Here is a 25,845-nt window from a genome sequence, read left to right on the forward strand (position 1 = left end):
AGATGGGGTGGGGGTGCTAGCATAAATGGATGTGGAGAGTATTGTATTGTCAGCAGAATAGCAGTAACAGCAAAATGGATCCAGGTGACCTCAGTGACTTCGAATATGGACCGGTCACTGGGTGTCACTTGAGTAACAAATGCACCACAGACATTTCAGTTCTTCTAAAGCTCAAATGAAACAGTATGGTTCAATTCTCAAACACCTATGATGTATATATGAAGACTGAAGTGACAAATGAAAATTTGTGAAACAAATACTAACAAAGAGATATAGGGGCTGGCTCATTACAGCCGATAGATTCACAAAACAGAACAGAAAATTTACATTCCTAGCTTTCGGAACTTTGTTACTTCATCAGGGAGCAGAGAGGGGAAAAAATGGAAGAAGGGAAAGTGGATTCAGTTACTCACAACCTAGGTTATGAAGCAACAGGGAAAGTAAACAGGGAGGGTAGCAAGGGTGGAGGCATGGTTGTCAGAGGGAAGCTGGCTACCCTCCCTGTATACCTTTCCCTGTTGCTTCATAACCTGGGTTGTGGGTAACTGAATCCACTTTCCCTTCTTCCCTTTTTTCCCCTCTCTCCTCCCTGATGAAGGAACAAAGTTCCGAAAGCTAGGAATGTAAATTTTCTGTTCTGTTTTGTGAATCTATTGGCTGTACTGAGCTGAGGTAAGTACTGGCCAGCCCCTCTATCTTTTTGTTAGTATTTGTTTCACATCTTAATATGAGATTTTCCATTAATCGTTTAAATGAAAATTTGTATCAAGGCTGGGATTCGAACCCAGGTCTTCTGCTCACTAGGCATATGTGCACTAACCACTATGCCACCCTGGCACAGCTGCTTTGCACAACTGCATGTACTAACCTCCTAAATCCAAATTCCCAATCACAACTCAGCCCACTTGGTATTCCCCCTAAACTTGAACAGCATTGCAGAAGCTCACCGACTGTATTAGAATAGCACCCCAGCACCTCAGCACTGAGGTAATAGAGGTGTGGTAGGGTAGTCTGTGCTGTTACGCAAAGCCACTGTGCCAGGGTGATGTAGTGGTTAGTGCATCTGCCTAATGAGCAGGAGACCCAGGCTCAAGTTGTGTCCTTGGTACAAATTTTCATTCGTTGCTTCAGTCTGCATTTATACGCCTTCTAAAGCTGCCTATGTCAACTGTTGGTGATGTAACTGTGAAGTTGAAACGTGAAGGAACAACCACAGCTAAACGAAGGCCAAATGGACCTCATGTACTGATGGACAAGGACCATAAAGCATTGCATGGGATGACTGTAAAAATCCACATGGAATGAGCAGAAGGAATCACTCACGAGTTCCAAAGTGCTACTAGCAGCCCAGTTAGCAAACTCACCGTGCAAATGGAATTAGAAAGAATGGAGTACAGTAATTGAGCAGCTCCTTATGAGCCACACATTTCTGTAGTTGATGCTAAGTGACACTTCTGGTGGGTAAAGAGCGATGACACTGGACAGTGGATGACTGGAAACAATTGATTTGAAATGATGAATCACTCTATAACCCATGACAGTCTGGTGGAATGGTTTGCATTTGGTGAATGCGTAGAGAACATTACTGCCATCATGTGTAGTGCCAGCAGTGAAGTGCAGAAGAGGTGGTGTTAACGGTGTGAGGGTATTTGTCGTGGTTAGGATGTGGTCCCTTTATTGAGCTTAAGGAAACACTGAATGCAGGATGATATGAACACATTTATAGCATTGTGTACTATGTAGCATAGGGAAACAGTTTGGAGATGATGATTGATTGTATGAGCAATGACAGTGCACCCTGTCATAAAGCAGCAACTGTGAGACAATGATTCGTGGATAATATAATTCCTGAAATGGATTGGCGTGCCCAGAGTCGTGCCCTGCCTTTGCTCCACAGCTATACAGAGACCTCATTGAAAGTTTCCCCAGCAGAATTCAAACCATCATAAAGATGAAGGGTGGACACACCCCAAATTAATGTCCTCTAACAGATGTCGGGATACTTTTGATCAGATATTATATGTTGTTGACACCAGCCAGAAATCTTCAGTTGGCTATTGGTTCTCAAGTGCTGTATAATCTTTTTGCAGCAGCTGTTTATTCTGGAGATCTTCATCTGGGTCAACATCTACGTGCAAATGAGAAAGATACGACTCCAGTTCACTTTTTTCTGGACAGCTATTTCACCTATGAAGCATTCGGCCTTTTGATTCTGTGCCGCATTCTGTGATCGCCATAAAAAAGTTCGTAATTCTTTTGGCCAAAGCTGCTAACTATGTTCTGGATGACCATACAGTAGCAGAACATTTAGATCTTCGAATTGCTTAGTGTCATTTGATTTTCCTTTTGAACTTTCAGCCCATCACTTCGAACAAGCACATACAATCTTTCATTCTTAGACAAAGTCATTCTAAAAAAAGAAAAAAAACTAATATCATTTTTCAGTTTTCTGCCCATTTTCAACATTTTCTGAGAAAACTCTAAACACTGTAGTTGCCTTTCTGATGGGCAAACTGTTTTATGCCAATTTTAGAATCTAAATGTTTTCAGTTCAATGTGAAATGGACTTTTTTTTTGTAAGTGTGGACCAGAGCTCAATATAGTCAGTGCAACTTTCACACTCTTAATTAACTGAACATGAAGGCTGCAATATTTCATCAAGGTGAAATCCACATGCTACTCTATTAGTTATCAGTTTCTGTGCATGACTGACCTTACCCTTGATATAACCCTCAAATCGTGATTGCTGACCCTTTATTTTTTAAGGGGTGAGGCATCAAGACACGTCATACCAGTGCTAAGTGTTTCACACATGCCTACTTGTGCTTTTTCATCAGAAGAAGCCAAATTGGAAGTACTTGGAAACTTACTGATCTGCCCAATCTGACATGTTGTGTAGTTTTTGACTGGGTGAAATGTTTGCCAACATTTCTCAGTTTATTTGCTAAAGTTTGACCTATCAGGTGGAAACTTTCATGAACATGATCCATTTTAGAGAAAGGCGTGCAGTGTGACCCGTGTAGAAGCAAATAGTTTGAGAGCAATAGCACTATATTATCAAGACAAATGCTCATTTAATCTCTGAGCCGCAAATCGGAGTGACTTCTCAAAAATGCCTGCTGTACATCAGAAAATTCACATAATACTCCAAATCTGCCTATGACTTGAGTCAGTTGGTGGAATTAGAACTTCCCAAGCCATCAAAAGTACACTTAGCTTGTCAATTGTTGGGCTCCATTCAAATTGAAATGCAATATAAATTCAAACCTGAAGGGAAAAAAAAAAAGAAAAGAAAACGCTAATATGGTGAAATCAGACTCACAGAATTTCATAATAATCCTCTTGTTCCCTCCTCAGAGCCAACATAACTGTTGATAGGAGAGACTAATGCTATATCTAAATAATGAAAATAGCAATTGAAGGCGTTCTTAGCAGTGCAGCTATGTAGAGAGCAACAACAGAACTTAAATTAGTGAAGAATCAAATGATCTGGAAATAGATAGCAAACTTTTTTCCTTGTACCAGTTAACACAATGTGAATTTGAAATTTACTTCCATGCACTTCTGCTAGAGAACTATTCAGGTCCCGATACTTCTTTCCACAGAAATAGCAGAATCTGCACTTAAGAAATAGCTAACAGTCCAGGACAGCAAATTAATGCTGCAATGTGTAGCATACTTTCTTTATAAAGCAGCACACTCATTATTTGAAAGCAGTTATAACATATATGGCCATTAAAAGTATTTGTATCAACATATCTTGGATAGTTTTGGGGCGTATTTGATAACTTATCAAAACAAAATTAAGGTATTTTTTAGAGAAAAATGTGCTGTTTTTATTGAAAATTGAATGCTGTTCATTAGAGACAATCTTCAGAGATATAGTGTGTTCAAAAACACTTAAATGGCAAGGAATAATTTGCTGGAGAAGACTTTACACTCACCCCCCCCCACCTCCCCTCCCCCTTGGTCCTCCACATGCAGGATGAGGTGTCATTTGCCTTTCTCACAGTTATCACCTTTTTTAACATTGTCACTTTTTTAAATTTTAGTCATCTTTGTCAAACTTTTTGGTCTTGTAAGAAGAAAATAAGTTATTTACTTTTGTTTCTGTGTTCAGAGAAAGTCCAACCCAAGGAGTTTTTGAAATTTGAAATAAATCGTTCCATTTTGTGACTCTTTTGTAAATATTTCGTGTAATTGTTATTGGTGTCAACTATCCCTCTATTACAATAGATTTTATTTTTGTCGCAGATTCTAATTTTGCTGTAGTAACAAAAGTGCTGCAGTGTTAGTCTTTTCAGTTCTAAAAATCAACTTTTTGAGATGGGGAAAATGCATATTCTGTAATGGCTGGCTTGAAGGGACAGACAGTTTGAAAAATAAAGTCTGTTATTAAAAGCGAACTATTTTGCAGTGTGTGTTCTTGCTCTATTAATTGTGACAAAATGTTGTCACACAATTTTTAACCACTCAGTTTCAGTAAAATATAAGTATAACTTTGGAATTAAATGTGAACGCATCAGTTACATTTAGAACTTTGAGATCAGACACAACCTTTAAGTTTGGTTCATGCTCCAACAATACGGATCTTAAGTACTGTGGGTAGGTTGACCACAAAGGAATTGATTTGTACATTGAAGTCAGTGATTTCCAATTAATGGATTCATCAAATGATATTTGTAATGTTTTAAGGTGTTGTTCCCTGATGTTTTTTTCACTTTGATGTACCTAATAAGTGACCGACTGGCACCAAATGTTAGAAGAACATACGTTATCTTTACAAGAAGCATACTCATCATAGTACGCATTTAGTTTTGATGGAACTACCAATATTTGGATTATGGAGCAGTGAGTTGGTGTTCAATATTATTTTGTGAAGTGTATACCTCTAATAAAGAATTCTGCTACTGCCGAATCTGAATCATACAATGCCACTGTGAATGTTTTAAAAAAATTTCGATGAATGCAGAACATCATTTCGTAATGTAATCTGCAGAGCTGTTCAGTAAGTTCACACGTTTTCATAGCCAAACGCCTTTGGTTCACAAGTTGCAGACAGAAATAGAAAACATGATTCAAACCCATTTGGTTTGTGTTTTGAACATTTCTGCTTTGAGAAAAATTGAGAGTATTTTTGAAGTTCTTCATAATGAACTACTTACATTGGATAATCTGCTTCCTTTTGAACAACTGGTTGTTGGTGGGCAAGTAATGGAAGAACTTAGTAAATGGAAAGAATATGACAAGATGTGCTTCCTGAAGAATGTCCAATAACATTAAATCGCAGCATGCAAACATGTGATGAGAAAAATGTGCTTACAAGGGCACCACTGAAAGACTTCAGGTTTTTGGACCTCAAGGAAAGGATAAAGAGCAGAAGCTGCAGTGACATGTTAAAGGTTGTTAAAATGATGCCATTCTGTGTCTGGCTAGACTAATTAGTAGATGAGAGGAAGGTTCTACAGTTAAAATAAAAAGATTACCCAGCTTTAGATAACAAAGATATTGGCAATTACTGGCAGCAGTACAACTCAAAAAGTGACCCATCATCCATAGAGTTAAAGTATCCAAATGTTTCAAAACTTTATAATGCTTCTCTTACATTTTACTATGGAAATACAGCCATAGAGGGAAAATATTCCATTTTGAAGCACACATTTGGAGAAGGCAAAATGACTGAGAAATTTTTAAACAGTGTTTTGGCTGTGAGAGATGCTTAGAGGCAGTACCTTCGCTTACTTTTTGTGCCGTTGATTCACATCTAATTTAGGTATGGACAGCAAGCACATGCAAATTATACTGCTTATAAGGAAGAATATGAAAGAAAAACAAAACTTGTAATTGAACAAAAGCAAAAAAGAGGAACAAAACCAAAGGCATCTTGAAGAGTAGACTAAAAAGATGATTAACATGAAAAATTTTATTGACTATGAGACAGCTGCTCTGAAATAAAAAATAAATAAATAAATAAATAAAAACACACAAACTAAGGTGACATGAGAACAACTTCTGTTTCAAGCCTCATCTAAACTGAAGAAAACACTTGAAACAAATGATGTTGTTCGGACATGGAGAAAATACAGAGAGACAGGAACTATCGATGACATGCCTCGCTCAGGCTGGGCAAGGGCTACTACTGCAGTGGATGACTGCTACCTACTGATCATGGCTTGGAGGAACCCTGACAGCAGTGCCACTATGTTGAATAATGGTTTTCGTGCAGCCACAGGATGTCGTGTTATGACTCAAACTGTGCGCAATAGGCTGTATGATGCGCAACTTCACTCCTGACATCCATGGCGAGGTCCATCCTTGCAACCATGACACCATGCAGTGCAATACAGATAGGCGCAACAAGCCAAATTGACCGTTCAGGACTGGCATCATGTTCTCCTCACCAATGAGTGTCGCATGTGCCTTCAACCAGACAATCGTCGAAGGCATGTTCAGAGGCAACCTGGTCAGGCTGAACGCCTTAGACACACTGTCCAGTGAGTGCAGCAAGGTGGAGGTCCCCTGTTGTTTTGGGGTGGCATTATGTAGGGGCGAAGTATGCCACTGGTGGTCATAGAAGGCGCGGTAATGGCTGTATGATACATGAATGTTATCCTCCAATCGATAGTGCAACCATATCGGCAGCATATTGGCAAGGCATTCGTCTTCATGGATGACAATATGCACTCCCATCGTGCACATCTTGTGAATGACTTCCTTCAGGATAATGACATCGCTCAACTAGAATGGCCAGCATGTCCTCTGGACATGAATCGTATCAAACATGCCTTGGACAGATTTTCAAAGGGCTGTTTATGGTCAACGTGACCCACCCACCACTATGAGAGATCTACGCCGAATTGCTGTTTAGGAGTGGGACAATCTGGACCAACAGTGCCCAGATGAATGTTTAGATAGTATGCCATGAGGAATACAGGCATGTGTCAATTCAAGAGGACTTGCTACTGGGTATTAGAGGTACCAGTGTGTACAGCAATCTGGACCACCACCTCTGAAGGTCTAACTGTATGGTGGCACAACATGCAATGTGTGGTTTTCATGAGCAATAAAAAGGGCAGAAATGATGTTTATGTTGATCTCTATTCCAATTTTCTGTCCAGGTTTTGGAACTCTTGGAGCCGAGGTGATGCAAAACTTTTTTTGATGTGTGTATTTACCAGTTGTATAGGGAACAGCAACTTAGTATGACTCTAGAAACCAGAAAATGTCTGTACTCCTCAGTGAGGTTTCCATAGGTACCATTCTACACTCAACAGCCAAATACTTCTCAGAGCATTGGTGCAAAAGGCTTTTCTGCATAGACAGCACTTGATAGGAATATTTTTTATATTAAAAAGCCCTTTGACTTATGGTGATGCAATATCAATCAGCAACTGTATGAATGTGGCTTTTGTATTCCTTTTATAATGAGATCTTTCCTTTTAGGGTGGTACTTCAGGTTCTGAGTTGGCAGCACACCCTCAGACTGACATGATCAGGAGGTGATTTTTTTTCCGAAGGAAGTCGTAATTTATAAATTATGCATTACTTAATTACCATTATTTAAAATCCAGTGGTATGTTGCATACCAAATTAAGTACAAAAGTCATTTTTTATACCCTACTGCAATCATAAATTTTACGAGGCCTTTAATCATCCAGCAGAAGTTCCTCATCGTGCAACATGCATAAAAGGTCTGGTTGATCCCCCAAGTCTGTGGTCTCTTAATCTCCTTGCCCAACCATCAGCAGAATGAATGAAAGTCATAGAGGAGCAACAAAACTCTTGAGGATTAGAGTGAAGGATCAACTTTAAGAGCTCGGTGTAGCAGACGTATGTTTTAATATGAGTTGGAGATAGTGTCCTCTCTGCTTAATAGTGATGCCAATGCTGTTTTTAAATTTGATAAAGTACAATAAACCTTGTACACCATATTTTATTTTTAAATGAATATTTTACAAATTTTTAGATGAGCTTCATTATTTGTTATTTACTCTGGTGAATTTAAGCAGTGCCATGCTGTTAGCTGCTCAGTAGTTTCCATCTAAGGTCAGACTTGCAGATGAATTTACAGTCTTGATGCTGAGCTCTATGCAGTCCTAAAGTCACTGGAGTGGATGAAGTGCAATTGATGGTATAACTTTGCTTCAATTCCCTAAGTGCCCTACAGAACAATTCAGTAAGTGTACCCAGCAGACAAAGTGGCCCAAAAGATGCCATACACACTTAAAACACTACAGTGTCAAGGTAAGGAAATACACCCTGCTGGGAACTGGGGCATGTGAGAATCCAGGCAAATGAAGAAGCTGACATGACAGCATGGAATGTGTACAGAAGACATAATGTACTACCCTGAGCTGTCACCTGTAAATTTTGCAGTACTTGAGCTGTGTGTGATTATGAGAGCTGTGTTGTTTCAGGATGGTTTGAACAACAACAGTCAGAAGCTCCGTATAGTCCCTCTAATGAAGGGAGGAATAAGAGAGGTGAATGTTGCTATGAGTCATACTGATGTCACTAGAATTTGATAAAAGTTTCTAGCGACAGGATCAGTTAAGGATTGTCGCAGATATGGCCACAGAAGAAAAACAATATGTGTGCAGGACTGCATATAACAGCAGACAGAAACCCTCAATATAATGCTACATGTCTGCAGCAGCAGTTCCAAACATCTGCAACACAAATGATATGAAATAGGCTCCATTCGTAGGGATTACTTGCCAGAAGACCCTTGAAGCTGCTCCTCTAAATCAGATTCGGTGAGGGCCTCATGACACGTAGGCACAAAACGACTCTTTGTGGACCAGGTAGTAGTGGGACAAAATGCTATTTTCTGATGAGACCAATATCAGTCTGCACCCTGGCAGTTGAAGTGTGGAGGCAAAAAGGACAACATTTACACACTAACTGTATCATTATGAAGGCAGTTCAGTCCTGTTTTGGGGTGGAATCATGTATGGCTTCAGGACTCCCCCTTGTGCCAATATATGGATGACTGGTGTGAAACATCAGGACAATGTCCTTATGCATATTTTGGCTCTATTTGGTGAACATAAAGGAGCTGTATTAGTAGAGCATAGACTCAGTTTGGTGGGATCGTCTTCACGTTCTCCAGAGCTCAGCTGCATTGAGAATGCATGGGCCAGGCTAAAACAAGCAGTTTGTGATATTCCTGTCTCACCAGAGACCTTACAGAGCCTCATACATACTGTTGTGAAGAAATGGGGTAATATCCCTAATGCTTCTCTGTGCAATTTTTTAAGGAGTATGCCTACCTACATCGAAAAGTGTCTCCAGTTACGAGTGGGGCCAATTGGTTCATAACCCATGTGTTAAGCAAGGTGACAGCAAGAAGAAACTAGTGTTTGCCGTGGAATCTTTCGTAAGGTTTTGTTTCTCCTTTTTTTGTGTTTATCTATTAAAAATATGTTTACTTGCCTTACTTTTTCTTATGACTTTTCCAACAAAATCAGTTTTGTTTCCTATTATGCCCAGTACTGATGATAAAGCAACAATATGCAACATTTATTTTGACCACTGTAGCTGCAACAGCAAGTATTAATACAGATGTACCTTTGTCTTAAAGCCTGAGTCTCCTCCAGATAGCAAATAGCTTACAGATACTAGCTCTCATTATTTCTCCATTGGGCAGATGAAGGTAAATCAATAAGTGTAGTCTCAGTTATAACACATCCATTTTAACTGAAGGAGAAATGAGAGTTTAAAAAATCTGATAAAATGAATCCAAGGCAGTCTGATCATTCTTTGTTTGTTTTTGTCTGAGTAGGGAAGTTACTGATCATAAATTTTGCCTGATGGGACCAGCCAGCCCCCCCCCCCCTCCCCCCACCCCCAGCTCCAGATGGAATAGGATGACAAAGAAAATTGTTAAAATCATTACTGGTAAAATAGCACTCATTTTGGAGTGGAACTGATTTGGTTATGGATCAGTGTTCGGGAAATGAAATTTCTGATGGAGGCAAAACCCATGTGTCACAATTCCCAGGAAACATGTCACAGTTGGGTGCAGTGCTTACAGGAAAGATGGCTGAAAGTGAAGTGGATACCTTTATCAATGAGCTGTTTTCCCAATTACTATCTTCAAATATTTGCTGTAACATTCTACTGTATATGCCTAACATGGTATCCTTACTCTCCCCACCCCCCTCCACTACCTGCCACCCCCCACCCCATCCCCTCACCCCTGTCATGAGGCCGCAGATTCACTAATCATATGGCACCGTTCTCCACTTTCATTAAGGAGTCTTGCAGGGGTTGTTGATTAAATCGTCCTTTATATCAAGTTGATACTGACGAAAACTGTTAACTAGTAGCAGGTGGCATTAGAAGACATTTCTTTTGGAAGATGGAAAAATGGAGATTAAGGATTTGATAGTTGCATTGAGTATGTGTGTATGTGTGTGTGTGTGGGGGGGGGGGGGGGGAAATGGCTCCTTAGCACTTCCATTTCTGACACATACACCATTCTTTTAGAGCCTTAAGTGCCTACTTCTGGTGCTGGTATGGGATGTAGTGATGTCCTTCTGACAGCTTTTAAATGTTTACCCTAGTTGAGGTGGCTACCACTAAGTTGAGAGTAGCTAGGTAGAAGATGTTGAGGCTAGATATCAGAGACTGGCTTTCACTAGCTGTTCTTTAAGCTCTCGAGTATCCCTGTCTATGTCAGTGGTAGCGACATGCTACAGGAAACCTGTCAAGCTTGATTAATTAAGAATTAATGTTGTTGTTTATGGCAAGCACCGTATTTTACATCTGAAATTTTAATTGTGACTGTGTAAAGTACCCAACAGTAAACTAAACAGCAAAACTTTTAATTGCTGATTTTTACTGCCCACAAGTGTGTGGCATGACCAGAGCAGTGTGGTAAGTAAAGCAGCACTGATAAAACAAACCAATGCTGTTCAGTGTGTGTGATTATAGTGACACTGAGCAGAGCAGTGTGGAGCGGAGTGGCACAGAGCAGTGCCGAGCATTAGTGGAAGGTGTTGATAGCAGTTGTTTTCACTTTATGGGGCCTACGAAACAACTATCATCACAAATGATTCATTTTGGACAATTTATGTGATGAGGTGGCAGCAGAATTACAGACAATAAGTACAGAATACATTTCGTTAATCTCTTATTTCTTTCACTATCTTAAAATGAGAGTGATAATAAAGTTGAAGTAGCATAGCTCTGAAACATATGAAAACAGTGTATTATTATGTGAGAAAAAGTTTTCAAAACTGTCTCATTTGGACACCTTCATTTGGGGGCCTATAGAAGTTTTGTTCTCTATGATAAATGCCTTGCGTAGAAAGCTTGATGATGCTGTATGTTGCTCACTGACACACAGGGATCAATTTAGATCAATGACAATATTGTGGGAACATGTACAGTTCACAGTATTGTCAGCAAATTGTGGTGAAGCTTCTGCTGGCTTCCAAAATATATTCAACTCAGCACTTACTCCAAAAGTACATTAATTAATCATTGTGGTCTGGAAAAGCATTTGTTGAAATATTCATTCCAGGGATTTAAAAATGATTGACTGTAAGATTTCATAAAATGACACAACTATGGATATTCCTCTTCTCCATTGAATACAAAAAGCAGCACATCTGATGTCTGTGGTGATGAAGAGTCTGGCAGTATATTAACCTGCCCTTCCTGCATCAAGGAAAATACTTTAGAAGAATGAAATCTACCACCATTGCCTCCCTTCCAATAACCCACAACACCGATCTTAATGAATTTCCCCTAAGGATGTGCAGCTGCTTGTAGTACGATTGAATGAAAATTTTTATAACTATAAAACATTGTACCAGAATGTTCTGGGCATTTTAGATGAATGAGTTTTCTGTCAACATCACTGACTGCATTTGGAAAGTTCTGTATGTTATATAGCAGTATTTGTAACAGTACAGTATTTAGAAAAGGCATTCACATGTGGAGTGGCTGGAGGCAATCGCACAAAGGCTTGGATACTTGACTCCACAATTCTTACAACTTTCGTGCATCCTATTGTGGATGTCAGAGCCATGTAGCCTGATAACACACAGCTGCTCTGTACGCATTTTATTTAAGCAAAGTGATAAAGATTGACAAACTGTAGTCCGTTGTTTGAGATTTTTTCACTTAAAATTCATATTGTCCTCTTGTTCTTGCTAGAAATTTTTTTGTGGTAATGAGTTCAAACAAAGCCCGAAGGAGTGCTTTCCTTCTTCATATACTTACCTTTATCTGTCTCTTTGTCACTATTGTTTATACAGGTCACTCTTATTTCTTGTTGCTCACATGTTTCTCGTGCTACTGTATATTTCTATGTGATCATAATCCTGAAGTTGATAAATGTCTGTGACATTCCAATTATAGTTTCCTTTCTCTCTCTCTCTCTCTCTCTCTCTCTCTCTCTCTCTCTCTAATTCACTACATGTAATGGATCATTCTGAACCACATCTTTAGCACACACTTAGCTTTGTTTCTCCTCCCTGAAACATCATATGTGTCATATTCAATTTTTACTTTTAAATGTATCTCTGGTCTTTTTAAAGTCTCTCTCGCTCTCTCTGAAGAATGTAACCCTAATGTTACTTTTTCATAGTAAATGTTTTTGTTTGATATTTGTTTATAAAATTTGTTTTGGTTTGTTGCAGGCACAATCATCTTAGACACGGCTTGCTTGTCGGATAATCCGAAGAAGTTTACTGCCAAAGATGTGTCAGTTCTGGAAGAGCTGGAGAAACGACTCGTGAATAAGCCAGGCCGTGGTACTCTTTACAGCGAGCTACTGTCAGTTCGATGTGATATAACTGAATTGTCAATTTCACAGTTATTGAGGAAAGACATGAAAGTAGTGTCTAATATCCCAGTTTCCTCACTCCCCTTGTTGATTCAGGTTTGTTCTCATCATGGCAGTGTTCTCATTTGCATGTTCTTTTCAAATAATTTTTTTTTACCAGTTTCTGTAAGCAAAGACCAATGATGCACATTATTTTTGATTGCTGTTTTGATTCTGATGGAAAGAATACTCATGGAGTCAAAAGTAAAACAATATTCATGTCTTGATATTAGCACACGACTCTGTTTGTGCTATGTCCGCCCCTTCCCTCCCCCCCCACCTCCGGGCACCCACAGATCTTTTGTGGGTATGTGTGTGACATGCACAGGGCCCTGAGCTATTGCACCATCTCTTCCCTCCTGAGCTGCATTCCTTTCTCCATAGCCACTCCTTCCCATCCTGGCCCCCCTCTCTCTCTGCCCCTCCCCCCGCCCCTCTTTTCTCCCTCGGTGTTTTCCTTTGATGACAACCCAGCTATTCCTCTATGGACTTGTCTCATGTTTCCACTCTCCTTGGCTTCGACTGCCTGTCCACCCCTGGGAGAAGGGCCAGTCCCGCCAGCTTGGTGTGAAGCCCTTCCTCCATTATTTGGTTTGTTTGAGGACAGAAGGGAGACTTTTGCAGCTACCAAACTGCTTTTTTGTAGAACACATTGAAGATAAGTTTGATGAAGGTGACTCACTTAGTAAGATGTGATCTTCTGATTAAAACCTCTTCTGCCAGTCAGTGGGCTTCCTTTTTTGCCTGTGAGCACTTAGGAGACATGTTGGTGAACATTACTCCTCACCAGTCCTTAAATATGATCTAGAGCATTAGTTTCCACAGTGACCTCCTCCTTCAGTCTGATGAGGCATAGGAATTAATCTGGCATGGCACAGTGGGTCCAGAGAGATCCTAAGGACATTTGGATTAATACATTAATACCAACCCATTCATCCTAGCTTTTGAGGGGATATGCTTCCAGAAAAAGCCAGAGTTATGGTTTACCATTGCAACATGAAGCCCTATATCCCACCTTCATGTGCTGTTTCCAGTTTTCTGTTTTGGTCACTGGTCTTTGTAATGTGAGGCAACTCCTAGTTGTGATGACTGCAGCTGACCTCTATGTGTGCAGTCCTTTGCACTCCACAACCCAAGAGCGTGAACTGTTCTGGTCCCCATTCTCCTTGCTTGCCAGATTGATTGATCTATAAAAAAGGAAAGGAAGATTCAAGAATTCAAAACTTCTGACCTTCTATTATCCTACTCTGAGCCCCAACAGAAATTGGACTGTCTCCACACGATGTCTTTAATGCCTGTCTTTGCATCTGTTGTCTGCTTTCCTCTTCCTCCTTCCTCCCCTCCTTTCCCCCCTCCTCCTCTCCTTCCTCCCCTCCCTTCCTTCCTTTCTTCCCCTCCTTCCTTTCTTCCCCTCCTTCCTTTCCTCCCCTCCTTCCTCCCCTCCTTCCTTTCCTCCCCTCCCCCTCCTTCCTTTCCTCCCCTCCCCTCCTTCCTTTCCTCCCCTCCCCTCCTTCCTTTCCTCCCCTCCTTCCTCCCCTCCTTCCTCCCCTCCCCTCCTTTCTCCCCTCCCCTCCTTCCTCCCCTCCCCTCCTTCCTCCCCTCCCCTCCTTCCTCCCCTCCCCTCCTTCCTCCCCTCCCCTCCTTCCTCCCCTCCCCTCCTTCCTTTCCTTCCCTCCCCTCCTTCCTCCCCTCCCCTCCTTCCTCCCCTTCCCTCCTTCCTTTCCTCCTCTCCTTCCTCCCCTCCCCTCTTCCCTCCCCTCCTTCCTCCCCTCCCTCTCCCCCTCATCACTCCCCCTCCTCCCTCCCTCCCCCTCCCTCCCTCCCTCCCTCCCTAAGGTTGGCCACTGCCAATTTTTCTCCATTCTCGGCACATTTGGGGATTTAGTAGTAGCCCATACTGATGGCCCGATAGTTTCCAGTCACACTGGATTTGCTTACATTCAAGGTGGATGTCATGAACTCTGCTCCTTGCCTGATGGCTGCAGTGTTTTCACTATGGAGTTGGTAACCATCTCTCGTGCTCTTGAGCATATCCATTCCTGCACCAGTGAGTCTTTCCTCATCTGTAGTGACTCTTTGAGCAATTTACAAGCTCTTGGCCAGTGTTACCGTCACCACCCTTTGGTACTGACTATCCAGGATTCTGTTTTTGCCCTCAAACAATGTGGATGTTCAGTGATCTTTGTATGGACCTGGGGTCATTTTGGAACACTGGGGAATGAACTTGCTGATAGGCTGGCCAAATCAGCTACTGGCAAGCCACCTCTTCAGACTGGTGTTCTGGAACTGGACTATGGTTTGATTATGTCATCAAGATCTAAGGATTTGGAATACGGAATGGCATACTCTGACTTTGCCAAAGAAACTATGGACGATAAAGGAGACCACAAATTTGTAGAGGTCCTCTACGCAGGCCTCTCGCGAGGACTCCATTGTCCTTTGCCGGCACTGCATTGGACAGACTTGGCTGATCATGGTCAAATCTTCTATCACGAGGATCCACCCCACTGTTGTGGTGCCTTTTTGATGGTGGTCCACATTTTGCTGGACTGTCTTAACCTAACTGCCCTGCAGGGGACTTTCAGTCTTTCTGACTCACTACTCTTGGTGTTAGCCAACAGTGCCTCAGTGGCTGACCTGGTGTTACGGTTTATTCGTGAATGGATTTTTAATCACTCTCTCTAAGAGAGGGTGCCTCAGCCTTTTCGGCCCATTGAGGGGTTGGCAGGGTGCCCTGTTGCCTCCTCTGCCTCAACTGTGCAATGTTGTCTGGGCTTTGTAGTCTGCCCCAGTCCTCGCCCGACCATTCTTTTGCACTTGTTCACCCGTCTTGTTGTTATGTTCAACTTGGTGTTCTTCCTGTTTTCCTGTGCTTCTCTTGCCGTGTCCATTTAGGTAGTCTTTTCTGGGTAGTGTTGGGTGGGGTGACTCTGGTAAGCGGTAGGAGATGTGTCCCCTATCGCACCCCCTGCCTTTGAGAGCCTCCAGCTGCTCCTGGTATGAGGCATGTCACCCATCTTTCTTCTATACCCCCTTTTCTTCTTTGTTCCATTCTCTAGGCTTTGTTGACATTCAGTTCACATTCCGTGGATTTTGTGCACTGGGCCCTTCTTTGATGTGTAGTTTTGTAGATTTGCCTGTTGCAGGTAGGAGGGATATATGACCTTGTAGTTTGGTCCCTTTAATCACTAAACCAACCTTTACACTGTGTTTGTCGCTATTCTTTAAAGTTAATGTAAGTTTTGTTGCTCTTTATCTGAAGTTGCAGTTAAGACGTTGAGGTACGTGAGCTACATGTAGAGTTTTTGATGCTAGTCTTGTTCTTTAAATTTGAAGCCCATATACACTATCTGATCAAAAGTATCCAGAAACTGCCAAAAACATATGTTTTTCATATTAGGTGCATTGTGCTGCCACCTACTGCCAGGTACTCCATATCAGAAACCTCAGTAGTCATTAGACATCGTGAGAGAGCAGAGTGTGGAGCTCCATGGAACTCATGGACTTCGAACATGGTAGGGTGATTGGGTGTCACTTGTGTCACACGTCTGTACGCAAGATTTCCACACTCCTAAACATCCCTAGGTCCACTGTTTCCAGTGTGATAGTGAAGTGGAAACGTGAAGGGACATTTACAGCACAAAAGTGGACAAGCTGACCTCGTCTGTTGACTAACAGTGACCGCCAACAGTTGAAGAGGTTTGTATTGTATACTAGGCAGACATCTATCCAGACCATCACACAGGAATTCCAAACTGCATCAGTATCAACTGCAAGTACTATGACAGTTAGGCGGGAGGTGAGAAAACTTGGATTTCATGGTCAAGCAGCTGCTCATAAGTCACACATCACGGTGGTAAATGCCAAACGGTGCCTAGCTTGGTGTAAGGAGCATAAACATTGGACGATTGAGCAGTGGAAAAACGTGTGGAGTGATGAATCACGGTACACAACGTGGCGATCTGATGGCAGGGAGTGGTTATGACGAATGCCCGGTGAATGTCATCTCCCAGCATGTTTAGCGCCAACAGTGAAATTCAGAAGTGGTGGTGTTATGGTGAGGTCATGTTTTTCATTTAAGGGGCTTGCACCCCTTGTTGTTTTGTGTGGCACTATCACAGCACAGGCCTTCATTGATGTTTTAAGCACCTTCTTGCTTCCCACTGTTGAAAAGAAATCCAGAGATGGTGATTGCATCTTTCAACACGATTGAGCACCTGTTCATAATGCATGGCCTGTGGCGGAATGGTTACATGACAATAACATCCCTGTAATGGACTGGTCTGCGGAGTCCTGACCTGAATCCTATAGAACACCTTTGGGATGTTTCGGAATGCCGACATCATGCCAGGCCTCACCGACCGACATCGATACCTCTCTCAGGGCAGCACTCCATGAAGAATGGGCTGCCATTCCCCAAGAAACCTTCCAACACCTGATTGAATGTGTGCTTGCAAGAGTGGAAGCTGTCATCAAGGCTAAGGGTGGGCCAACACCATATTGAATTCCAGCGTTACCAATGGAGGGTGCCACAAACTTGTAAGTCATTTTCAGCCTGGCGTCCGGATACTTTTGATCACATAGTGTAAGAACGAACATTAAACTTGGCTCTTGCTGCCATGTTAAAATGATAGTATTATGGTTAATATTGGAATAATTATTAAAAAATTGTGATGTGTGTGTGTGTGTGTGTGTGTGTGTGTGTGTGTGTGTGTGTGTGTGTGTGTGTGCGCGCGCACGCGCGCGCTTGAGAGGGGGGGGGGGGGGGGGAGAGACATGGTTTTTAAGTAGCTTGCCATATTTAGCAATCTACAGCTTGTATATGAGTGACTGAGAACCATAAGGGCATAAAGCATACCATCATCAAGCCTTCATTTAAGTGAATATCAGAGAAACCAGTGAGACAGCTTTTTTTTTAATGTTCATATACCGTATTTACTCGAATCTAAGCCGCACCTGAAAAATGACATTCGAAATCAAGGAAAAAAAATTTTCCCGAAACTAAGCCGCACCTGAAATTTGAGACTCGAAATTCAAGGGGAGAGTAAAGTTTTAGGCCGCACCTCCAAATCGAAACAAAGTTGGCCCATTGTAATATGAGAGACAATTTAGGTCGAATGAATGACGATACAGCTACAGTAGTTTGGTTCGCGTAGTAAGCTTAGCAGTTAAGCTTTACCAGGTAGCCATTGCTATGCGTCAGGCGCTCCGTCCGTATTTATATGGGTACCCTTCCTTTTTCACGTGCTTCGTCTGGTTTGGATTGATTGCTTACTTTTCTTTGATCTGATAAGTGCCGTTCTCTTTGTTATAGGTGTTTACGTCACTCTAAGCTGAAAATGCATTACTGTACTGTGTCATGCTCTGCTTGTCGCATTCTGATAATGAGTGTTTACGACCTGTCCCGCTCGCGGCATGGCTTGCTTTTGTGCGCGCTACCGCCGCTTACAATTTAAAAAAAAAAAAAAAAAAAAAAAAAAAAGAGAGGAATTGTCTCATTAGCGAAACAATGGCAAGAGACTGCTATTTGTTGTTACTTACACTGCTGCTTTCTTTGATAATGATCAACAAGAACCAAATAATAGAATGCGTATGATAGAAGATGTTCTGAACGAGAGTTTAGCGAAAATTTTTCTCCGTTTGAAAACCTTTGCAGACGCCTCTTTAGTACATAACATTCTGCACAGAAATTAGAGTCATCTTAGATTTAAAAATCTAGTCAATTGCCATGCTTCATTTCTGACTGTATCACTATTAGGCATAAGAATAATACGAATATAAACATGATATGTATATTCTTCTGCGTTTGCTGTTGTCTCACTTTAGTTTATTAAGCAGACAGGATTTAAATGAGATAGCAGCAAACACGAAACAATACATGGCAAAATGTTTATATACGTATTATTCTTATGTTGAAGAGAATACTGCATGTGATTCACAATTCATAAAAGTTCCTATTAGCAACCATCTCTTCTCATAGGTACAAAAAATTCAGAACGTAGAGTTGGCCATATTGACAAACATCCCAAACAGTCTTGCCAGTCGGATTTTCGTAGTACAGTACATTGAAATGTTGCTACATTCGAAGATGAACAATACGGAATTTGTATTTACTTCGTTGGATAATGTATGAAAATGCAGTGGTCGAAACTCGGGGCGGAGAAAAAATCTCGTCTTCCACCGTTTTTTTAATTTTTTTTTATTTATTTACTGACGCAGAGGTTTTGGCGTCAGTGTTTATCTTTGTGCCTGAAAAGCATACCTGTGAATCGCTACATAAATTCGACGGCAGAAATTAGTTGTGGCGGCACCTACCAACATTTTTCAGAACTTCCGCTTACTTTGCACTCGATTCTAAGCCGCAGGCGGTTTTTTGGATTACAAAAACCGGAAAAAAAGTGGGGCTTAGATTCGAGTAAATACGTTATATGATGTGGGCCTACAGCACAGATAAACCTGACTCACCATAATATCAACAGATGTAAGAAGCTTAAATAAATGCTACTGTCTGACAGTTGACGATGTGCTTTAAGCGGTTATGGTTCTCAGTGTTTCATATGTTTAGTTTTTGTTTACTGTGTTAAAGAACCCCATTGCATTTTTCCCTTGTCTGTCTTTCTCCCAGATGGTTTTTATTGGTTCAAGATTTGGATCCTTACCACAGTATATTTTTTATTCACCTGTTTCACATATGATTGCAAAATTTTGTTGTATGTTACTTCTAACTCCATTAGTTGAATCTATGTGAAAAATTGGGCCATAATTCTGATAGTATGCAGTTATGATGCCCTGAAAGTACAATTTTTAAATATGCCCACACACCTATTGTCTGTTGTTCTTGCCAACGGCAATCACCTAATACTTAAGAGTGAAGAACTGCCACAAGGTCCGTTCAAAAACTTCTGGAACATTCATAATTTCATGCCAATGGTGTGTTGGAGCGAAATTCGGTTGGCATCCCTGCACATACCTGTGTTTAATGTGTAACTGCTGGAAGTTTCATTGTTGTATGTCTGTTAGTTATTGTTTAGTGTGTATTGAGTAGAATGTTGTGTCGCACAGTTTGCAAATTTCGAGATGGCAGAGTCAGAGGAGCAATGCGTCCGCATTAAACTTTGATTGAAACTCAAGAAAGCCTTTACAGACACACACCAAATGATGCAGGAAGCCTACAGTGATGAGTGATTAAGCTGTACTCAGTGTTACAAATGGTTCACATGGTTCAAAAATGGCCGGACAAAGTTAAAGATGACCCTTGTTCAGAACTTCTTCGACAGCTACTCACGGCACTCGCATCATTAATGTCAATGAAGTTGTGCATGTCAGTTGAAGACTGAGTGTCTGAGAGAGTGCAGAAGAATGTAACATTTCAGTTGGACCATGTCATGAAATTCTGACACAGCATCTTGGAATGCATTGTGTTGCTGCCAAATTCGTCTCATGGCTTATGAGTCCAGAAAGAACTAGGCTTTGCAATGTGTGAATAGCTTTTGGATTGTGCAAATGAGAACAAAATGTTCCTTAAGAGAATCATAACTGGTGATGAGACATGGGTCTACGGTTATGATGCTGAGACCAATCTTCACATTGGGGAGAGGTTCTCCAAGACTGAAAGAAGCTAGTCAGGCCAGGCCAGGCCAAATGTCAAAGCCTTGCTGATAGTTTACTTTGACTTTTAAGGACAAGTTCATCATGAATTCGTGCCACAGGGACAAACTGTTGATCGATGGTCCTGTTGGGATGTGTTGCGATGCCAGCGAGAAAATATGAGAAGGAAAGAGCCTGAAATGTGATGAAACAATTCATGGCTGTTGTATCACACTAATGCACCCAAACATTGATTCCTGTTGGTGTGCGACTATTGCACAAAAATCAAAATAACTGTGTTGCCTCATCCTCCGTACTCTCTAGTCCTGGTCCCATCGGACTTTTTTTTTTATTTTCAAAGTTAAAAACCTGTTGAAAGGATGATTTGTTATGATAGACGACATAAAAGAAAATTCGCAGATAACGCTTCAAACGATTTAGCAAGAGGCATATCAAGACTGCTTCCAGAAGTGAAAATGGCATTGGGAGTGGCGTATCAATTGTGGAGGAGAGTATCTTGAAGGAGTCCATGCCCTAGTAAGTAAAAGGCAAGCGTAGAAAAATTTTGTGTACAAAGTTCTGTAATTTTTTGAAAAGACCCCTTACATAGATGTGAGTAAGAGGTTGTCGTCATAATGTTATGGTAACAAGTGACAGTGTGTCACCTCGAGGACTGATATGGAATGATGGGTCTAGTTGCAACATTTAAACATCAAAGAATGAGAGCTCCTGAAAGCCATGACTGGTGACATTGCATGCGGCTATTCAACAAACTTTTATACAAGGTAAACAAAAGTGTATGAGGCTTTCTTTGTGCTATTATTTAGCCCTTTCTTGCAGAAATCGTAGACAACTTCATGAATGAGAATGTGCTAGACATAGAGTGAAATAGTGGCCTGGTGTTTGTTGCTTGTTTATGAGAGACTGACAATGACAATAATGAGGCTGCCCACTCACAATAGTAACATTTGTTGAACAGCTTCGTTGATGCAATGGGACACGGGTGTAACAAGTGAGAGATGATGAATCCTGCTTTGAAAATGTAGCATCGTAGGATACCACATTGCCCCTCTCTGTAACAGAGTAGTACATGAAATGAGCTGTCGCCTTTTGGAAAAGTGAAAAGAAGAGAAATCTGTATTTCAGGACTGTCAAGATTAACCTTAGATTATGAAAAAAAAAAAAAAAAAAGGAAATGTACATTTGGAGTAAATAAATTGAAAACTAGGGTCTGCATCAACAAAAGCTTCCCAAGGTCAATTCAGTCTGTCAAGATAAAGTTAATAACTCATTCAGAAAAAAAGATGATTATCCACAATGTTAATATACAGCAGTGGGGTATTCAAGCCACAATGAAGGTGGGACGAAAAAGGTTTAAGGAATCTGCTAGTTGAATGTATGCTTTCAAGAAGAAACATGGTATTGTCACGAAAAATAATGCATGTTACTAAAACTAAGAAAACTGGTGATGAGACAGCAATACTTAATGCATGTGAAGAATTTGTTGCTGACACCAGAGCTCAGGCAGAAAGTTTGCACTATAGATCAGAACGAGTTTAATTTGAAATTATGGCTGGTTGATCTCTTGCCAAAAAATGGACGAAAGATGTTTACATGATTGTACAGTTTATCAGTAACACAGTGCACAGCTGCACAACATTGCCAGTAGTGTATGCAGATACACACTTGCTGTCACCTCTGTTTGTCCCTTTAAAAGAGACAACTGGGACATTTGGGCCAGGAATCAAACACAGTGTATTTCATGCGGACAGTGTTGTAGCAGTCACCTCATATTCTAAACAAGTTGACAAGGAATATTTAAAGACGTGGTGACAGAAGATGTTTTTTTAAACTGTACAAGATTATAGCAGAACAATTCTAACTGTGGGCTTATTTTCCATCCACAAAAGCTTGTCAGTGCATGAAGAGCGTGGAGCGGAAGACACAGCAATATCACCAGGTGGCACATGGTACTGTCCACCACTGGATGTATTTGGCTTCCATACATTCAATAGTTTTGTCCTCAGGTTTACCAACTCGGCATGGCTTCTTGGTGTCAATTTGAAGTTTGGCCAGTGTAACAACATCCTTCAGATGCAGTTTCATCTTAACAGGCAGTTACGAGCACCACTATTTTGGCCAGTCTTCCAGTATCCCTGGTATCAAAGTGGCTACACCTGTGTCTGGCCAGATAACTTTTAACATCCAGTGAAATGCTATTTTGACATTGGTACAGTGGCATTGTGTCAGTGTGTGCGGTTTCTGACTTGTAGCTGGTGCCATAAATCTCTTTGCTCTGAACATTTTTTGGTTGCAGTCCACAAATGCACTGTAAATCATTGAAATTAATGTGTCATTAAAGTAGTAGTGTAGTGCTGTTTCATTATTAATATCACTGTTGTGTATTGTTTTCTTTGGATTGCAAAGCTGACACTGTTAAGGTGAAGTACATTTGTAGGAGTTGCACTATTCTCCAACGAGGCTGGGATGATTAAATTGTAAAATAAAGATTATAAACCTTGTTTCATAGTAACTGTTTAGTTCCAGAATGAGATTTTCACCCTGCAGTGGAGTGGGCGATGATATGAAACTTCCTGGCAGATTAAAACTGTGTACCGGACCAAGACTCAAACTGGGGACCTTTGACTTGCACAGTCCTGAGTTCAAGTCTCAGTCCGGCACACAGTTTTAATCTGCCAGGAAGTTTTAATTGTATAGTTGCTTAGGTTTGTTCATATTGATGTTGAATGACATACTCATATTACTTACTTCTATCCATTGGGCAGACATGATCCCTCTCCTCCCTCCTCTTCCCTTGCCGTCAACATCCCGTGAGTAGGAGGTCTCTGGTTGTCACTCTGCTGTAAAGTACTAGGCGCTTGGGCATTAGGCAGCTGAAGGGGTAGAGTGAGTGACACACAAGCAATGCAAGCACATATTTAAAAACTGTACTTTGAGGTGGTCACAACTACTTACTACCAGAATTATGATCCAAATTTTCACATGGGGTCGATAGCTGGGGCTGATATATTGCAAATGTGCCTTTTACTACTTAAAATACAAGGTCGAGTTGGTGACGTTTCCTTGTAAGAATTAATTGTGAAAGAAATTTATTTTCTCAGCTCCTCTTCTTTTAGATGCATGATGCATGAACCATGCCTTTCATGGATGGTATATCATTTTTTTCCGGTTCTATACATTCTTTTAACTGGTGTCAATACTCATGTCTGTTCCTTGACAAATAGCCGGTCCTAACCTTGGTTTTCTAGAAAGAACAAAAAATGCAAAGTAGCATGTTTCACATCCTTGAATGAAACAAAAATAGGAGGAACATAACAAACACACAAAGGATGTCATTATTACATTTATGCAAAAAATTTTGTATTAGGGACTTGAAATTCAGTGGAATTATATAATGTAAAAGAGGCGTTTAGACTGAAAAATACATTGAGGACTAGTATAATGAAAGCTTAGAAACATGCATTGAATGTAGTTGTCAAGAAGTATCACAGTATCAAAAAATTGACAGTTCATACTTACAGGGTCGGTAGGCAATGGGGAATATTGATACATCTTGTTACAAAAAAGACTAAAAGAAAGTCACTATCAGTGCTGTGTATTACTTCACAAGATTGATACATTTGTGAGTTGGATAGGTGAGCCTGGCGTGGCACAGGCAGAGGAAGTTGGGTATGGCACACAATGAAGTGGAGGAGTGGACTGAAAGAGGCAGAGGGTCAAGACAAATCCCATCTGTGTAAGTCAAAGAAACTGGTATTAGTGGTAGAGGGGAGGATCCAGATGTTATGGGTTGTAATGCATCCTCTGTCTTTGGGTGAAGAAACAATTGCAAGGCAGGTACGAGTATTTTAAAAATTACGACGAGGTAATTTTCGAGGTGGAACATTTTTTTAACAGTGAAAATGCAGACTTTTACAACAAGAATATTTGTCGTATTATCCATCATTGGGAATGATGTGTTGCAGATGCTGCACTTTTATTCAGGAGAACAGTGGTTTAAATCCCCATCCACTAATCGAAATTTAAGTTCTGTGTGAGTTTCTTAAATTGCTCAAGGCAGATGCCAGGATGGGTACTTTGAAGAGAGACAGCCCATTTCCTTTCTCATCTGAACTCATACTACACCAGTAATGGCCTTGTCACTGACTGGAAGTTAACACCATTCTTGCTTCCTTTTTGTTTTTCATGGTTTCTTAACTCATTTAAGACAAATGCTGTGATATTTTGAAAGGAATATACTTGATCTACTTCCGCTTCGTTGTCAGATCTGAGCTAGGTGCTCAATTTCTAATGACCTGTCAACTACACAGTGGGTGTGACATGCAGTTTCCCTTGCTCAGAATTCATCTTCTCTTTGCAGTTCATACCTCACTTGGCAATTAATTCCACTGTTGCCTACATTGGGTTCAACAAGCCATATTGTCCTATAAGCCTCTCTCAGAAGAGACAGCAATGCATTCATGGATGTGGACATGAATGTGGATGTAATTTCCAGTGTGGTATGTCACTGCTCAGAAATGATCACACGGAATGTGCTTGACAACATGATGTGTGGTTGCAGTGGTCTGTAGTGACAACGGTCAATTACATCCAGTGCTCCAAACATACAGTTTTTTCTTCCCAATAAAGATGTGCATGAAATAGCTGCATTTACTGCAGAGAGTGCACTATTTTGAAACTGCCTGGTAGATTAAAACTGTGTGCTGAACTGGAACTTGCATTCGGAACTTTGCATTTTGTAGGCAGTTCTCTTGTTGGCTGAGCTACTCAGGCATAATGGATGTCCTATCCTTAAAGTGTCAGAGTGATTTCTGCAAGTAGGAGAGAGGTACTGGCAGAAGTGAAGCTTAGGACTTGGATACTTCAATTGGTGAAAGCATTCCATGCAGAAGACAAGGTTCTGAGCCAGTATGCTGGTCTGGCAACCAGTTTTAAACTGACAGGTTGTTGTTTTGTCTTCATTCAGAATTCTCAAAGATGTGCAGAGAAAATCCCAAATTGAGAGTTGAACAAACAGTTTTGAAGACTATTAAGTAGTTAATTTTATGCTCACTGGGAATCGAACTTCAGTTTTGAAATTGCACACAACGATATCGAATACATTATTTGTGCATGTATCACAGTTATCATCAAAGTCTTATTTCTGACTTGTATGTCCCCATAATCTTCAAGTTCAGCACTAATAACATAGATGTTGGGGAGACCAAACCCTAAGAATGTCTCCCAAAGAAGTACCATCCATCATAAAATCCTTAAAATCTTAAGTATTCCAGTGGGTATGATAACATATTAACAAAGTTAATCAACGAGTGCTCATGCGAGTTGAGTTCTATCTTAAGTTATTTGTATAATCAATCTCTTATCAGCGGAACATTTCTAGACTGCCTAAAATATGCTAA

The 25,845-nt window shown here is 40.8% G+C and overlaps 1 protein-coding gene and 1 non-coding gene across 2 annotated transcripts in view; one reads left to right on the top strand and one right to left on the bottom strand.

Annotated features, from left to right (window-relative positions):
• Positions 1 to 25,845, top strand: part of LOC126184750 (exopolyphosphatase PRUNE1) — a 188,149-nt gene that overhangs the window by 98,444 nt on the left and 63,860 nt on the right. Inside the window, exon 4 of the mRNA XM_049927290.1 lies at positions 12,654 to 12,895. Coding sequence (XP_049783247.1) covers positions 12,654 to 12,895 — 242 coding nt within the window. The remainder of the gene's footprint in view (positions 1 to 12,653; positions 12,896 to 25,845) is intronic.
• On the bottom strand, positions 764 to 837 carry Trnat-agu (transfer RNA threonine (anticodon AGU)). Its single transcript has one exon. It is a non-coding gene; the product is annotated as a tRNA-Thr (tRNA).

This window comes from Schistocerca cancellata, chromosome 4, assembly GCF_023864275.1.
Source record: "Schistocerca cancellata isolate TAMUIC-IGC-003103 chromosome 4, iqSchCanc2.1, whole genome shotgun sequence".
NCBI lineage: Eukaryota > Metazoa > Arthropoda > Insecta > Orthoptera > Acrididae > Schistocerca > Schistocerca cancellata.